The sequence below is a fragment of the Typopeltis vanoorti genome, chromosome 20, assembly GCF_054136105.1.
Source record: "Typopeltis vanoorti isolate ZY-2024b chromosome 20, IOZ_Tvanoo_1.0, whole genome shotgun sequence".
Lineage (NCBI taxonomy): Eukaryota > Metazoa > Arthropoda > Arachnida > Uropygi > Thelyphonidae > Typopeltis > Typopeltis vanoorti.
The window spans coordinates 35,436,647-35,455,053 of NC_143568.1; the positions used below are offsets into that span (position 1 = coordinate 35,436,647).

General features: G+C 34.3%; 1 protein-coding gene across 3 annotated transcripts in view; it reads left to right on the forward strand.

The window, feature by feature from the left end:
• Positions 1 to 18,407, forward strand: part of Rab23 (RAS oncogene family member Rab23) — a 163,013-nt gene that overhangs the window by 126,211 nt on the left and 18,395 nt on the right. For all 3 annotated transcript variants that reach the window (XM_090410805.1, XM_090410803.1, XM_090410802.1), the window contains exons 6-7: positions 5,263 to 5,339; positions 14,747 to 14,826. In XM_090410805.1, coding sequence (XP_090266931.1) covers positions 5,263 to 5,339; positions 14,747 to 14,826 — 157 coding nt within the window. The remainder of the gene's footprint in view (positions 1 to 5,262; positions 5,340 to 14,746; positions 14,827 to 18,407) is intronic.

Genomic DNA, 18,407 nt, shown 5'->3' on the forward strand with positions numbered 1-18,407 from the left:
TTAGTAGTAATCCCTCTTCTTCTATTTCTTCTGCATACCTTTTACACTCAATTCATATACACAGCATATTCACCAAGGCAACAAACTCAACTCCCTTGATGTTTCTGTCGAGAAATAACAAGTGACCTCCTGGCTTTTTTGTATACTTGCATCTGCAATCTGCTTGGTCCATTTGGACATCTTTCTCTTTCCTGCCATCACACTCGCAAACACACACACCAAAAAAAAGTTATAGGTCTCCCTTCACCATGCTCATTGGCATTTATGTCATTATTACTCTCTCTCTCACACACACACACACATTCTTACTTCTATGTTGATCCAGTTTCCCTGACTCTGAATTATCTTTCATTCCACTGAATAATTTCTCTAAGTTCCTGATGACAAATTATTCAGGTGCATGTCATTCCTCTTATACAAGTCCTTTCTGGCATCAAACTCATCCAAAAGCTTACCCTTCATTTCTTCTACCCAGCCTGTGCATTGGCTTATTTGCTATTATGACCCTTCTTCTTAACTTAGTACAATATATCAGTAATCAGCTGACAGTTTTTGTTGTCATTCTTCTTTCAGGATCATTTCATATCTTATCCAAATCTTAAAAGGATTTGGTTGGTTCTCCCTCCTTTGCCAGCCTGGTTGGCCAAGTGGTTAGTGTATTGCTCTCTAGCCAAGAGGCTGAGGGTTCGAATCCCACCATGGACATCGATGTTTGTGACTGTCCTATTAACCATTTACCATATGTACTGCTGTAACCTGTGTCCTAGTGCAGTATGACCGTCCTCATCTTGACTTGCATACTTGAACGAATAAGGATGTGATGGCAGTGTGAAATTTCACTGACCAAATGGTATTATAATTACTCCTTTTTATTGGAAATGTTTGTGAATATGGAATTTGGTATCACTATGATACACACTTGATGAAATTCTCATCCATTTAAATGAATCAAACCAGGATGTCTTTTAGCATTTGATTATCTCTTTCTCTATGTGTGTGTGGGTGGTGGTGGGGGGGATTGAATATACTGAAAACAGAAACAGTTGTACAGAATGATGATGTGTCTAATCACTCACACAGATTCATAATTTTAAATATCATACGTCTTTACTAAATTATCTGTGGAGGCCTAAATGAACATATTCAACCCATTTTAATCACACACAGAAAGAAATTTATTGGTAGCAAAATTGACTGATCTTGTCCATAAACTTTAAAATGGATACTTTCAAAAGTCTGTATATGGCAGTTAACGGAACTACAAAAAAAAATTTCCCTCAGTACACTCTGTAGCATTCTTGAGCAATCTTATTTTATATTGATCCCATACGTAAAAGATCAAAAGTGTGGGAAGTGCAGATGAGGATTGAGAAAGAAATTTTTGAACATTTTTCTTAAGTTGCAGGTTGTAGCTGCTTGGAGTATACCTAAGGTGCCCCCCCCCCCCACCAGTTCCAGACTGGTAGGCTGGTTCTCCTTGAATTCTGATGACTCGACACTCAGGGTAGCCCCCTGAGTTTCAAAACGTTTCAAATAATTTGACAAAAAATTACAGAAAAAGGCTTATCATTTTATATTATAGGGTAGATATATGTTTGAAAAGTAAAGAGGATATTGTGTTTTAATAGCATCAAAGTTATCAGCACAGCCCACTAAAGATGGTCTAGACCAGTGGTTCTCAAAGGGTGCGCCCCGTGGTATTCCAGAGAAATATGTGTCCCTATTATACCTTTCCATTACGGATATACCGCTCTTTTTGTCAACACATCATTATTATGTTAATTAACAGCGGTTTTTCTTACAAAGAGAACAAGAATATGGTTTATTCTTGTTGTGTATATTACTTATTTTAAAAGTGTTGGAAGTGGATGTTATGTGCATATTACTTATTTTCAGATAAATACACCCAAATAAAATGGATAGATTTCTCAAAAAGAAGCATGATATTGAAGAATTAGATTCTGGAAGTGAGCAAAAGTTAAGTGCAAGTAAGAAAGCAAAATCACGGCCTACTCGCAAATATAATGAAAGTTATTTAAGCTTTGGTTTCATGTGGACCAGAAGTGAAGATCATCCTTTGCTACTATGTTTAGTATGTGGATGTAAAATGGCAAATGAATCATTGCTTCCTAGTAAATTGAGTAAACATTTTAAAACTACTCTAATTTACAAGATAAATCTGTAAGTTTTTTCAAGAGATTGTCTGAACAGCAAGCAAAAGCGGCAAATTCTTTTAAAAGTATAATGACTGTTTCTGATAAAGCTCAAATCGCTTCTTATCAAGTCTCAGAACTGATAGCAAAAAATATGAAAGATCATACTTTAGGCAAGTCACTTATTTTGCCTGAATGCAAAAAAATGGTCATGACAATGCTAGGAAATGAAGCAGCAATGAAAAAAGCAAGATTCCTCTGTCCAACGATACAGTTCACAGGCATATTATAGAAATGTCTTCTGATATCGAGAAAAATGCATGCAGTAATAAACTTAAGTATTCAAATTTTGCATTGCAAGTTGATGAGTCAACAGACATTACCAACAAGGCGCAACTCTTAGCATTCGTCCATTTTATTAATGAAGATCAAATAGTAAATCAGTTTCTTTTTTGCAAAGAATTAAGTGTATCTACAAAAGGTGAGGATGTTTTTAACATTTTGAATAGCTATCTTGATAAATGGCAGTTAACATGGAAGTCGTGTGTAGGCATTTGTACAGATGGAGCCCCTTCCATGGTAGGCTGTGTTAAGGGCCTTACATCTTTTGTAAAAAAACAAAATGAGAATGTTATCGTAACTCACTGCTTTCTTCATAGGGAGGCCTTGGTGGCAAAAACATTGGGAGAAAAATTAAGAGAAGTTTTAGATCAAGTTGTTCAGATGGTAAACTTTATTAAAACAAGACCTGTCAAATCGCATTTATTCAAAGCTTTGTATCGATATGGATTCACAACACAGACGGCTGTTTTTACACACTGAGGTGAAGTGGTTGTCAAGGGGGAAAGTACTTACCTGTGCACATGAGCTACGACAAGAACTTCTTGTGTTTTTTGAAGAGATGACAATTACATTTTTGTAACCTCCTTCGGTGCGAATTTTGGATTTCCAGGTTACAGTATTTGGCCGATATATTTCGGCAGCTCAATATTTTGAATACTAGCATGCAAGGGAAAGAAGAAAATATTCTCACATCCACTGACAAAATGAAAGCATTTCAGAGAAAACTACAGATTTGGAAAAGAAAAGCTGTTAAAGGTAATTTGGAAATGTTTCCATTGGTAAGTAACACTTGCATAAATGAAACACTTCCAATAATAGTTGAACATTTAACAAGTTTAGAAGAAAAATTGAGTTCTTATTTTCCATCTCTTAACACTGAACAATACGATTGGATTAGAAACCCATTTATGGAAACTTCAAGTGATTTTGGTTTAACATTAACAGAAGAAGAACTGGCAGCTATATCCACTGATCGTGGATTGATGATTAAACATAAGGAATTGTCTCTCGAAGCCTTTTGGATTTCTATAAAAGAAGAAGAATATGTGTCGATATATAAAAAAACTTTGAACATTTTACTACAATTTTCAACATCATATTTATGTGAATTAGGATTTTCTACCCTCACCACAATTAAGTGTAAAAAGAGAGGAACTCTTCAATGTATTGACGAGGAAATGAGAGTTTGCCTTTCAAATATATGCCCAAACATTGAAGCAATCGCTAGGACACATCAGGCTCATGTTTCTCATAAACACAAGAATGAATAAACTTAAGGGATGTTTCATTTTTTTTTTTTTATTGCATTCTTTTTTTTCTGTAATATTTGACTTAATTATTATAACATATTTCTCAGAAATTTGTATATGGTGCACCTACAATTATTTGTAGGATTTTATATGCATCCCGACTTCAAAAAGTTTGAGAACCACTGGTCTAGACTCTAGAGATCAGAATTCAGACTTAGAAGTTTTATTGATTTGTATAGTGTAAAGTTTGTCAATTGACTACTATTTAGCAAAGATGTATTATTTGATTTGGAGAAGATTATTGGTATACAGGAAGAAAAGAATAGGAAAAAAAACAACTGGTATCCCAAAACTAATTGCAAGCTTGAAAATGAAGATTAGCCATTGTCACAAATTACATGCAACCAAAAAGAAAGCTTGCAATTCAGTTGCATAAACCATGTGTCAGATGATAATTATCATTTGAGCTTACTTATTAGGCCTTTTGTGCTGAATTCTGATCTTTATGCCTTAGAAATATCAAGAGACCAATTACTAAGTTTCTTCAAACTTATCTTTGGCATTTTTCCAGAGGTGTGTGGCACAAGCATGCCTGTTCCTCTTTTGATCAGTAGAGGTAAAATCCACATTGTTCATTAGTTGGTTTCTTGCTAATGGAGTCAACTGTTAATGAATTAAATTTCTTTATTCCTTTAGAAAGCATCGAAATTGGAGCAATAAAACAGAAATTTGATAGTAAAAATTTGTTGCTTAGTCTCTGAATAGGCTGGATGAGAGCTAATTTTAAACCTGCAGGATAAATATTCAAGTAAGGGAATAGCAAAGGCAAGTGAACTGTGTCCCACTAATCTTTAGAACAATTGGAGAAATGCCATCAAAACCAGGAGAGTAGGATCAGAGTTGGGCAAAAATTATGGCTGGTAGGTTTGGCATAAGACCAGTGTGTGTTGGGGCGGGGGGGGGGGGGGGTGCTCAGTTACAATAACAGCTGACATTCTGATATCTGACTCTTTCCATTTGAACTCCCTACCTATTAAAATCGAACCTTAACAAAAGTGTGAAACCAATCCTAATGTTTATCACGTACAGTCTCATAGATTACCTAAACATGAACCATCTATCTGACATTGGAAAATTACAAAAATCAGATGTACTGGTGTTCATTATTTATAGTTTTGCTTATTATCTAAATGTTGAGCACCCGAACTAGAACCAAAGAGGTTGAATGTCCTTTTCCAGTGCTAAATATCAGGTACTTTGCATTTGGCATTGGAAACTTTGCATGTATAATTCCACAATTTGTAGGTCATGAGTGAAGGCATCAATTTTTCCAATGTTGTTTGAGTGGTGTAACTTAAAGAGGATTCCTGGTCCACCTGCCTTTGGCAGTTTTTTTTTTTTTTTTTTTGGGGGGGTGACATCTATTGATAAAGGAATATATATTACAGCATTATTTTTATTTATTTTTTATCGTCTTTTAACTTTATTATTCATGAATATTATCATTTATTTTATAGGTGCCCAAGCTTGTGTCTTAGTTTTTTCTACAGTTGATAGAGATTCCTTTAAAGCCATAGAGTCATGGAAAAAAAAGGTTTGGTAGCTTACTTTTTATTGGATTTAAGCACTTAGCTGAGATTAGTTGGGTATAAACAGACATATTTTCTATAATTTAAAAAGAAAAGTAATTTGGCTCAAGTGTGGCCATGTGGATAAAGGATGTTTAAACACACATGAAAATCATGTGTGAACATGTTTTTTATACCACCTGCTTCCTGATAAATGTACCTAAAATAAGAAAGAAAGAAAATATTAAAGAAATTTATTATGTTGGTTTTTTTTCTAGGTAATGAACTAGTGCAATTATCTGATCTCTTAGATAGCATATGCTTAATTTCATAAACTCTCACTGATCAAAATATTTGTGTTTTAACTTTTTAATAAGATTTTTTTTTCTTGATATTTATTTGTATACTTGTATATATCATCAGCCTTGCTATTTCTACTGATTATAAATGCTTACCTCTTTAAGCATTTGTTTCAGACATATTGCATCTTTGACAGATGTTAGAACAATGTTGCGCATCAACTGGTATATTATCGAATGATACTGCATAATTCAGAGGACCAAATTCCCAATGATTGGAGGAGAACTCTCATAGTAAACATCTATAAAAAGCGAATAAAATTGAATGTAAGAATTAGAGGAATTTTTCGATTAAATGTTCCAGGTAAGATTTATGCAAGTATACTTGAAAAGAGGTTGAGAAAGATTGTGGAAGAGAAATTTGGAGAATAACAAGCTGGGCTCATGCCAAATAGAGGTTGTTGAGATCAGATTTTCACTTTAAGACAGTTGAGAAATTGTGGGAATGTGGCGAGGATCTGTACTTAAGTTTTGTAGATCTGGAAAAGGCATACGATAAGGTGCCCAGCAAAAAACTTTTCAAAAGACTTGGTGAATGGAACATTATACAGAGCAGTTCATAGTCTATATTTAAGTTGTCAGCAATTAGAATTGAAGTATTTTGAAAAGCTTTTTCAAAATACATAGGAAACTTCAGCTTCATTCTGAATGGCAATCCTATAGAACAAGTAAAATATTTCAGCTATTTAGGCACAGTTTTTAGTGAAGATGCAGGTTAAATCTGGAAGTAGACAACAGAATAAGCAAAGGTAGTATGGTGAATAACCAGCCAAATAAACTTATATGGAATAAGAGAAAAATTAGCCAAAACACCAAACTAGCATTATACAAGACAGTGTTCAAGTCCATTTAAGTTGTGGATCTGAAATTGATTAGAAATAAAGCACTTGATCAAAGACTAAAGACCACAGATGTGAGGTTTGTGAAAAAAATTAAAAGAGCGAACTGATGACATCAATGGCAGAATCATATTAAAAATGAGGATATTAGAAAGGAACTTAGACATTATCAGCATTCAAGAATGTGTCATCAGGGCTAGTGTGTAAGGTGGTATGGCCACTTAAATAGAATGGGTGAGGTGTTTGATTCCAAGATGGCAAGAAAGTGACCTGGAGGAAGACCAAGGGCTAGGTGAATTGATTCAGTCAGAAGTGGCTTAGAAGCACGAAATGTTAGGTATAAGTATTAGAGTGCTCATAAGTAATGTACTGATTTGGAGTAAAATTGTTAATAGGAGATTAATAATAATGTGAACTTAATCAGGTAGTGTTGTCATAGTAATCTATCTGAACACCAGATTACATATAAGAGTACATATCAGGAAATTGATAACTTGTTTGCAACTGTTTCAAATTTAGCATAGGCATTAAAGGAAGGTGGAGATGACAAAGGACTTTTGACATGTTTGATTCTTCGCTGTTACACACTTGGCAGATCTTTAGAATATGAGATGAGAACTGAAAATGGAATAGGGAATTCAAATTATCATTATCATGTGACATCTCCAAGAACTCATTGCAGGAGGACACTACACACATCTCACCATCTCCCTTACTACTTAATTCTCCAACTACACCCAATGTCATCTACTACCCACCATTCTTAACAACACTTTTTTGTAAATTGCATGTATTCTCATGGCTGATTTGCCGGCCTGGTTGGCCGAGTGGTTAACGTATCACAGGTGGAGATGACAAAGGACTTTTGGCATGTTTGATTCTTCGCTGTTACACACTTGTCACATCTTTAGAATATGGGATGAGAACTGAAAATGGAATAGGGAATTCAAATTATCACATGACACATCTCCAAGGACTCATTCTGGGAGAACACTCTACTCCACTACACACACATCTACACTCAATGCCATCTACTACCCACCACTACAACAACAGTATTTTTATTGTTTGTAAATTGCATGTATTCTCATGGCTGATTTGCTGGCCTGGTTGGTCAAGTGGTTAGCTTATCAGCTTTCCAGCCAAAAGGCTGTGAGTTCGAATCCTGCTGTGGGCATAGGTGTTTGTGATTGTCTGTGAAAATACTAGTGGTGATGGTGGGCAGTAGATGGCATTGGTTGGTGGATTGAGTGGTGGAGACAGAGTTGTAGAGCAGGCGCCCTCCCTCAATGAGTTTTTAGATTCCCTGGAGGTGTCACGTAAATAATAATAAAAAAACCCAAGTTTCTTGGAGGAAAACCCTACTACCTTCATATAGATCAGCTAACTCACCTTCAATTAAAAAAGTCCATATAAAATTTCCGCTTGTCATGATGAGAGGAATCTGTATATGGACACTTTATACAGAGACACTAATATCATAACACTAGGTCGTGATTGTTGTGATACTTAGAAGGATCATCTGTGAACAATTTTTTATATGATCGTTAGTGTCCGAAAATGCCTTGGCATCTTTGCCTGTTGGTTTAGTGCACTTGGAAAAGGAAAACTGACTGGAAATGTGAATATTAAAATCTCTGAGAACTGAAAAAAATCAGCATTTAAAGAAAATTCATCAAAAATGTTCAGAACAGTAGTTGGCATTAGGAGAGCAAGAAAGTAGATAAAATGAGCAGTGGAAATTTCTAGTAAACTTTGATTTGGAATAACAACTAATTTAGACACAAAATTCCAGTGCAGGTGACAAGGTGAACAGTGCACTCTAACCAACTGGCTGTGAGTTCAAATTCCACAGCAGGTATGGATACTGATAGTCACAAACTCAAAAATGAATGTATCTAGATGGTAGATGAATTTCATTGTTCAGTTTGTGACCATCAGTATCCTATCCTTATTTGCAGACCTTAGTGAAAAGATTCCAGTTCTATACTCTAGAACAGGATCAGGGTTCTGGATTGTATGATACGTAAATTGCAATATATATATATATATATATATATATATATATATATATATATATAGTTCATGTGGTATGCAAAATTTACTATGCATTTCTTACTCACAGTGCCATATTTTACTTATTGGTCAGTTTTTAGCCAATTATTTTTGTCAGAATTTCTTCTCCGTGATCTGGTTAGGGTGCCCACCAAGTTTGAGAGATTTCGTCTATTGGTTCTCTCTACAGATTGCTCTGAATAGGGGTACTTTAGTTTTGAACAACCTTCATGAAAAAGTCTATTTTAAAAGAAAGATTTCGGTATTGCGACCACATATTTATTAAGATGATCTTCCCATCTGGCCTATGCCACAGGAACAGTAAATTTTATAGACACCTGGTTTTTTTTAAAGGGTGGTGTGGAGATTTTAGAGGCTGTAGAAATCGTGATCTTTTTTCTAGCGGTAGAAAAACTACTTTAATGTTCATCATCATCATCATCATCAAATTCCTGCCATGTACCCTCAAGGGGTGTACAGGATATGATAGTACTACATGAAAAAAATTACATCATTATTAATTTCCTATCTACAATTTTCCTTAAATTAATCTGTCTGTTACTTGTCAAGACTCCAACATTATCAGATCTTATATTTCTATTGTCTAAAGCACTTTGTATCGTATCAATCCACCTATATCTTGGCCTTCCTCTGGGTCGTTTTGCTGCCACCCTGGCAGAGAACACTTGTTTTGCTAATCTTTCCTCGCCCATTCTATTTAAGTGACCATACCACCTGAGATTAGCTCTGCTAACGCATTCCTGGATGCTGACAATGTCAAGTTCTTTCCTAATATCCTCGTTTTTAATATGATATTGCCATTGATGCCATCTGTTCACGCCTATAATCTTTCTCAGGACTCTCATATCTGTGGTCTCTAGTCTTTGGTCAAGTGTTTTACTTCTGACCCAGCTCTCAGATCCATAAGTTAAAACTGGTTTGAACACTGTCTTGTATCCAGCTAATTTAGTGTTCCGACTAATTTCTCTCTTATTCCATATGAATTTATTCAATTGACTTCCCACCATACCAGCTTTACTGATTCTGTTGTCTATTTCTATATTTAATTTACCATCTTCAGTAAAAATCGTGCCTAAATAGCTGAAATGTTTAACTTGTTCCACAGGTTCTCCATTCACAACACAGTTGACATTTTCAATGATTCTGCCTATTTTCATTGTCTTTGTCTTTTTATTGCTGACCTTCATACCATATCTATTACAACAGCTATTCAATTTAGTCAGAGAATCTTGCAGACTTGTAGCAGATTTATTTAGAAGTATAACATCATCCGCATAAAGCAAAGAGCTGACATTAACATCTCCAATTTTGATATCATGTTTAATACCACTTTCCTTCATAATGTGATCCATATAGATAATGAATAACAGAGGGGATAATGTACATCCTTGTCTCACACCAGATTTAACATTAAACCATCTTCCTGTACTTCCTTCAATTCTGACTGCTGACTTACAACTCAAATAAAGACTAAGTATTGCTTGGTATAATGCCCCATTCACACCATATAACTGCAGCGTATTGAATAGCTTCTCTCTTGGCACCTTGTCATATGCCTTTTCCAGATCGACAAAACTTAAATACAGATCTTTGTTATATTCCCATGCTTTCTCGACTATTTGTCGTAAAGTGAAGATCTGATCCTGACAGCCTCTATTTGGCCTGAATCCAGCTTGTTCTTCACCAAGCTTTTCTTCCACAATTCTTCTCAACCGTTTCTCAAGTATACTTGCATAGATCTTGCCAGGAACACTCAGTAGGGAAATACCTCTGTAATTCTCACATTCAGTTTTATTTCCCTTTTTATATATGGGTACTATGAGAGCTCTACTCCAATCATCGGGAATTCGTCCCTCTGTCCAGGCTTTCTGAACTATGCAGTGCAGCCACTGTAATACTCTTATACCACCATACTTCAGCATTTCTGGTCGAATATCATCTACTCCTGCTGCCTTTCCACATTTCAAGCCTTTGATGGCTTTTTCTACTTCAAGTATGGATATGTATTCCTGACTGCATGCCTGGTCAGTGTTTTTTACCACTGTGCTGTCATCACTGCTTGTTTCATTTAGCAGTTTTTCAAAGTAATTACTCCATACTTCAAGGATATCTTTTTCTCCCGTTTTCATGTCACCTTTATCATCTCTAATTCCTTTTACAGCACTCTTTCCTCCATTCTTAAGTTTCTTCAACAACCTCCAGAATATTTTGCCACCTTCTTGATATTTATTTTCTATATTCTTGCCAAAGTTCTCCCATGACTTTTGTTTAGCTAGTTTTACACAGTGTTTAGCATTCTTGCATTTGTCTCTATATTCTCTAAGAGCACAAGCTGACTTATTTGCCAGGAACTTTTGGTATGCTTTCTTCTTTTCCTTCACTGCCTCTTTAACTTCCTGTGTCCACCAGGGAGTTCTGATTTTTTTATCCTTACAAACAACCTCACCACATGCCTCTCTGGCAGAATCAATCAATGTTTTCTTCAGAGTTTGCCACTGAATCTCCAAGGTTTGATTCCTGTTCTCAAACTCTTTCATTTTTTCTTTAATAATCTTTGTGTATTTTAGTCTACAGTTCACATCTGAGAGCTGCTCAACTTTTATTCGCTTTAAAACTTTCTTACATGTTATTCTTTTCAATATGAAATTCAATTTTATCCTGCTCAAGACTAAATAGTGATCACTTCCAATTTCAAATCCTCTGTACACTCTGGTGTCCTGCACCAGGGAGAAAACATCACTATCAACAATAACATAGTCAATGAGACTTTTCTTATTCCTAGCCTCTTCTTTCCATGTGAATTTGTGCACATTTTTATGTTGGAACATGGTGTTAGTAATGACCAGTCCATGTCCTGAGCAGAAATCCAACAGATATTTGCCATTATTATTAGCTTTGCTCTTTTCTCCAAATTTTCCCAAAATATTTTTGTATGTCTCACAATCATTTCCTACTCTGCTATTTAGATCCCCAACAAGGACCAACTTTTCATTTTCCATTGTGTCAGTTGCTTTTTCTAAAGCCTCAAAAAATTCCTCCACTTCTACCTTAGTAGAACCTTCTGTGGGACCATAGGCACAAATAAGTCTCATTGTCCAGTTCCTCATTCTCATATTTGCCCACATTACTCTACTTGAGACTGCCTGCCATTCAAGAAGATTAGCCTCGTATTTTGTGTTGAATACTATGGCTACTCCTTCTTTTCCTTGATTGTCATTGCCTGAATATAACATTTTGTATTTATTGCTCAGAAAGAGCTCACCAGTTTTGGTCTTTTTTGTTTCAGTCACCCCTATTATGTCGATCTGGTACTTATCTATAATGTTATGCTTGTAAATTTGGCCAATTTGTCCGTAACATTCTTGATGTATGGTAGCCAATTTTTGTGAGGATCTGTGTTAAATAATTACATTATTTTTTTTGCTAAATAATTACATTATTTAACACAGATCCTCACAAAAAATGGTTTTGAACCTAAGGCAATGCAGAAACTCAACACACCTCCTATAAGCATCTCACAAAAGCAAGATTTCAAGAATGCAATTACACTACCATACATCAAGAATGTTAAGGACAAATTGGACAAATTACTATACAAGCATAACATTAAAGTAGCTTTTCTACTGCTAGAAAAAATATCAAGATTTCTACAGCTTCCACAACTTCCACACCACCCTTTAAAAAAATCAGGTGTCTATAAAATTTACTGTTCCTGTGGCATCTGTTACATAGGACAGACGGGAAGATCAGGGGAAATTCGTATGAACGAACATCAAAAAGACGTGCAAAAAAGAAGAGAACACATATCAGGCCTAGCATTCCACACAACTTCCACTGGCTGTAATGTACTTTGGCATAAAACGAATGTCTTATATTGAAAAAAACTGTTTCACAAGGAAATTTAAGGAAGCTGCAAATATGCTTAGAATCCCAATGCAATGCAACAAAAACCAGGACCTAATTCTACACCAGGTTTGGTCAGCATTCATAAAAAATATACCTAAATCAGACCTGGGACAGAGTGAACATGACAACATCCAGCATTGTTCAAACATAGCATGCATTAACGTATGTATCGATTCTGCATTCGAATTTTTTAATTTGATGAACAGTTAGACTCCCATTGCAATATCTAATGGACTATTTTGAGTAATTTCTCATTTCTTGTGTTTAAACTTTTAGTTACCTTTAACCCCTGAAGTTGTCAGTCAAACAACATATGAAACTTGTCAGGTTTGTTTATCTTTATTTACCTTAATAAACATGTGGTCGCAATACCGAAATTTTTCTTTTGAACTGCTAAACCACAGAAACCTATGCCTACAAGTCTGTTTTAAGTCGGCCTAAAGCAGGTATTGCAGAAAGATGCTGTTATTACAGCTTATCAAAAACATTTTAACTATGAAATAAATTTTCAAAAAACATTTTAGCAGTAAAATAAATATTTGATGGAAGAAATGAAAGTGTGGGGGAAATTAATAGCACCAAGATGGGGATACATTGTTATTGTTTTTCTTAGAAATTTTAGTGTTTTTTTTTTTAAGTGAACTTATTGCATTTTACACTATTGCTATGTCAGTTTTATTAGCTCCATAAGAGAATTTCGTTTATAAATTTTTGCAGTGTTTCAAGAAATAATTACTTAATTGATGATGTTAACATAGTTTGCCAGACAGCAGTGGTTAAGTGTTACTGTGTTACTCATCTTTTTTGCATTTAATTTATCTGTTAGGCATACCATTCAATATATGTATTCATATACTAAGTATTACTTTATCACAATATTATGGTCTTTGGAAAGCTATTTTCATTCTGAATTTCAAATTTTTTTTATGTTTATTACTCTGTGAAAGAGCCCCTTTTGTGGCACTATTAATTAGTTTATAAGCATATGCTTCATGTGCTTATTTATATTATTCTGGGAAATATAAGATAAAAATTAAGCTTAATTAAAAAAAAAAAAAAGCAATGTCACTCTGTTTGAGAAGTATCCTTGTTAAGCACCATTTCTCTCAAAGATTTTTCCAGCCTAGTTGGCCAAATGGTTAGCGTATCTGCTCTCCAAACATCAGAGTGCGGGTTCAAATCCCACCATATTTGTGATTGTCTTTAGGTGGGAGATGAATTTCATTGCCAAGTGTGAAACCACCACCCTGCTTATTGGATGCCTGAAGTGGCTTGAAAAATACTGGGAAAAAAAAAAGCCATGTAAAAATAAATAAAAAGGCAAATTTTGGCCAGCCTGGCCAAAATATGAAAATTAATTTTAAAAAAAAAAGGGGGGGGACCTCAGCCCAATCATGGCACTAATGTACTATAGACTTTACCTCTTTCATGAGTAGGAATCACATTAGAAAAATAAAAAAATGCATAATACCATCATCATGATTGGCAATCAACAGACTGTTTACATTAGTAGTAACTTTTTTCTAACTTAACTGGATTCATTCTTAATTTTCTTTGTGAAATTTAATTTTTATGTTATTATTGCTTGTATGGGAATACAATGAAAAAAATGCAACCCAAATCTTTGAGAGAAATAATACTGAGTTAGAATACTTCTCAAATAGAGTGACACTGCTTTCATTTTTTTTTTAAGAAGCTTAATTTTTGCCTTATCAGAAGTAGTCACAGTAGTTCCATTGTTTGTTTTTATTTTTTGTTTTGTTTTTCGTGTGTGTGTGTGGGGGGGTATTGATTACCATTGGACTGCACTGTTGTGGTTTTTACTTTGTAAAATGTTAAGTTTTCCAATCTTATTTTTAAGAGAAGCAAAGACATTATTGGAGGAAATGTTTATTGCATCTTAAATACAATTTTTCCAAGTGAAAGGGAAATGGCATTCCAAGTGTGTTGCAAAAGTGCTATCTACAAAATACTTTCATGATAAAAAGAAGTTATTTTCATTTAGTGGTTACATGATAGTGGGAGAGAAAGTTTTAAATATGCATGGTATTATGGAACAACCAATGGTGTGTGTGTTTAGCTTTTTTTTTAAAAGGCAGCTCTCTTTTGCAAAGAGTTTTCCTACTGTTTATCCCCTTGAAACTTTACGGTTCCTTTTCCCTGCAAAACAGACAAATTTGTCAGAGAACATATTCATTGAAACAGACATAACATAACATACAAAATGTTCTCAACATTTGTTTATTGTCACAGGTAGAAAACGAATGTGGTCAGATTCCAATGGTGGTTGTACAGAATAAAATTGATCTCATTGATGAAGCTGCAGTATCAAGGTAATTTTTAGGACCATATTTTTCAGCATAATGTAATAATAATTTAGTAGAATTTTATTTTTTCTACTTCGTAAAATTGTGTATGTGTTCTGTATGACTATATTACTTTTCAGTATGTACTGGATACATTAATTAAAATACAAGAACAAATTCAATGGCCAGCTTAAAATCAAAGATCGAATTTAGAATATCACTTAATCTTTTAAATTACATAAATTAAATCAAAGACCAAGTTAAAGAAGAAAAAAAAAAAACAATTATTTACATATATAAAAGTTATAAACAACAGAAATCTAATTTATCAAATTAGACTGGTCCAGTCATCTCTCTCTTTCTCTCACATACTACATTAAGAGAATTAAATCTAAGATTATATGCTTTAGTTCAGAAGAGCAAATTATCAACACAGGTTTAAGGTTGATAATTTGTTACCACAAGGTATTAACAAATTATAGGTGTTACCACATAAATAACTTCCTAACTTAGGAAGCAGATTTAGTTTTATTTTCCTTTATTGGAGAGTGAAGCCAGTGTATCAACATTTACTGCAAATTTCAAGTAAATCCTTCCTCTTCCCAAGTTGAGTTACTAAATGCAGAACAAATTGTTTTCAAGCAAAAGAAGAGCTTTTCACATACACAAACATCAGTATTTAAACATACCTAAATCCATATCTGAATTTCTTTGCATAAGACTTTCTAACAAAATTTAGAGATCCTTACTTTCTGTAGAGATTATCTGTCTGGAGGTCATGTTTATTTTTGGAAGTGGATGGATAAATTTTATTAGGAAGTTGTAATTTGCATGTTTAAGAGGATGGCATTTTTTCATTTCAACTGTGCTACAGTACAAACATGCAAAAATGAATCTAGTGAGATATATTTTTACCTTCTATATTCTTAATGTAGCAGGTAATGATCCATTTAAACTCAACACATTTTCATTTCCCTCAGTTATCTGCCCAAGAACTTCTAAAAGTAAAAAAAAAAAAAAAAAAAATTAAAGTTTGATTTTCACATGTATTGTCATCATTATTAATTACCTTTATGAAGGTAAAGATATATCTCACTAGATTCATTTTTGTATGTTTGTACTGTAGCATAGTTGAAATGAAAAATGCCATCCTCTTAAATATGCGAATTATCAACTTCCTAATAAAATTTATCCATCCAATTCTTATTCTTCCCTTCTATAGACAGGAAGAATAGCTTCGGGTAACAGTAAATGGACCTTTAAATTGTCATCTCTAACTACTTTCATTCTCACGATAAAGAGCCAGGAGGCTATTTTTCCGGCAGCGTAAATTATAAGTTAAGGGGATAATAAATTCCTCATTATTTTAAAGCTGGATACGAAACTCTGAGATCGAACTCTAAGAGTTTCATGCCGAAGAACTATTGGCGAGTTCAAGCGTAAGTCAACACCTGGGTGGTACAACACTAGGGGAAACGCAGCTCCTAGGAGATGTTTTACATTATGAAGAAAGGTCGCTATCCAGACCGGTTTCGACCTCTATTGAGGTCTCATCAGTGAGTAAGTGGACCTGGAATACCAAGGTTTAAGTGAACTGAACTTACATATACCCCTACTAACGGTGTACCCATATATTATTATTACTACGATAAAGAGCCAAGAGGCTATTTTTCCAGCGGCGTAAATTAAGTTAAGGGGATAATAATTCCCTCATTATTTTAAAGCTGGATACAAAACTCAGAGATTGAACTCTAAGAGTTCAATGCCGAAGAACTCTGGGTGTTGACTTACGCTTGGACTTGCCGATAGTCCTTCGGCATGAAACTCTTAGAGTTCGATAGATTTCGATCTCCAAGTTTCATATCCGGCTTTAAAATAATGAGGGATTTATTATCCCCCAACTTTCATTCTCATTATAAACACAAACATGATGTTCTTCTAGAGTGCATCATAGCATATTCAGGTTATTGACACTGTCATATTTGCTAAATTTGTCAAAGCATTGCTTCAATTTTGGTTGAAGTGATTATTCTGTAATTCCCAAATTTTGTAAAATTATGTGCTTCTTCAGTAGCTCAGAAGAACTAGTTCCTGTTTAAAAATAAATTTCATCTTATTCCCTATTACTTCTTAATAGGAGCTTTGACTTAAATTACACTGCTTTTTTTTTTATTGGTTTTTCAATCATTAGTAATCTGTTTCCCCCCATTGAATTGTGTAAAAGGCACCCATCATTCTTCCTTTTTTTAAAAAAGATGGAAATGATCCAAGAAAATCATTTAAAAAATGCAGTTGTGTCTGAATCTGGGCTTTCACTAGTATGTTTATAAAACTGTAACAAAATGTTGCTGTATTATAGCTGATGGACCAACTCAACTCATTGATCAGTTCAGCCAACAAAAACAGTTGAGTAGTATTCTGTAGAGTGATATCGTTCATTCTACAGCATGAGTGGTCATTGGTCATATTTGGCTTGTGTTCTGTTCTGCAGACTAAATTACTCAATGTGATTTTGTATCGTTTTGAACTGTCTTACCTTCTAGAAAGTAATTTTTTTTAAATTTAATTTTGAATCGTTTTAATTTCAAGATCCCAAAATGCTGCATTTCATTATTAAGAAAAAAGAAAGGAATTGTAAAATCATAAATGTTTAAATCTATTTAACGACGATAACAACAAAAAAAAAGTGTAAATGGTTAGCGTCATCTTTCTCTCTCTCTCTCTCTTGCAATTTACAATCTTAAGAATGTGCTAGTAAAACCTGAAAAACAACATGGCTTTTTCAGATATTACAGTTTTTCCGAGAGAATTCATCTTTTGAATGTAAATGTAATTCAAATGTAATTATAACCAACTGTAACCTCAGTTCTTCAGCATGAGTAATGATATGTGAAAAGGGAACTCATGGATTAAATCTAAGATCACATGAATAAATTATTTCATCTTTTTGAGAACAGCTAAAAAAGTGATCCCAAGTGCTCTCTCTTTTTTCCGTTCAGGCCTGAAAATTATGCAGCAAAGAAACTAATTGCTTAAATCCTGCCTTAGACCTGATGATGTAAAATGTTCACTGTGCTCATCTTTCCCTGCTAAGAATCATAAGAAATTGGGAGTTGGACAGATTCCTGGATAAGTTCTAGAATATACCATCAGATGGAAGTTCTACTTAGATCCCTGCATTAGATTTCAGCTTTCCCAAATTGATGGCCAATCTTACTTCATTCAGAGTTATAAGATGCCTTATCTGCTAAACTTCAGAATGGTATAGACACTCACTTTTAACAAAGCTCAACACATTTTCACAGTTAAGGAAAAAATGAAGAGGAAACTCAAAAACCTCTTAGCAGAGAAAGACAAGCATAGTGAACATTCACCTCGCAGCAAAGTTGTCATCACTACATCTTCATATTCCCGTTTTGAGACTGAATTCAGCATTTTATCATGAAGTTTTAATTTTGCATTATCACCAAGCAGCATCCCCAAGATTGATACCATGGCAAATGTTGAAGAAGGACTAAAAAAATTACCGAAAGATGTGGCAGACTTAATCTGCATTAAAACATCTTACATACTGCTTCAGTCCAAATGCCAATACAAAAATGCCTCAA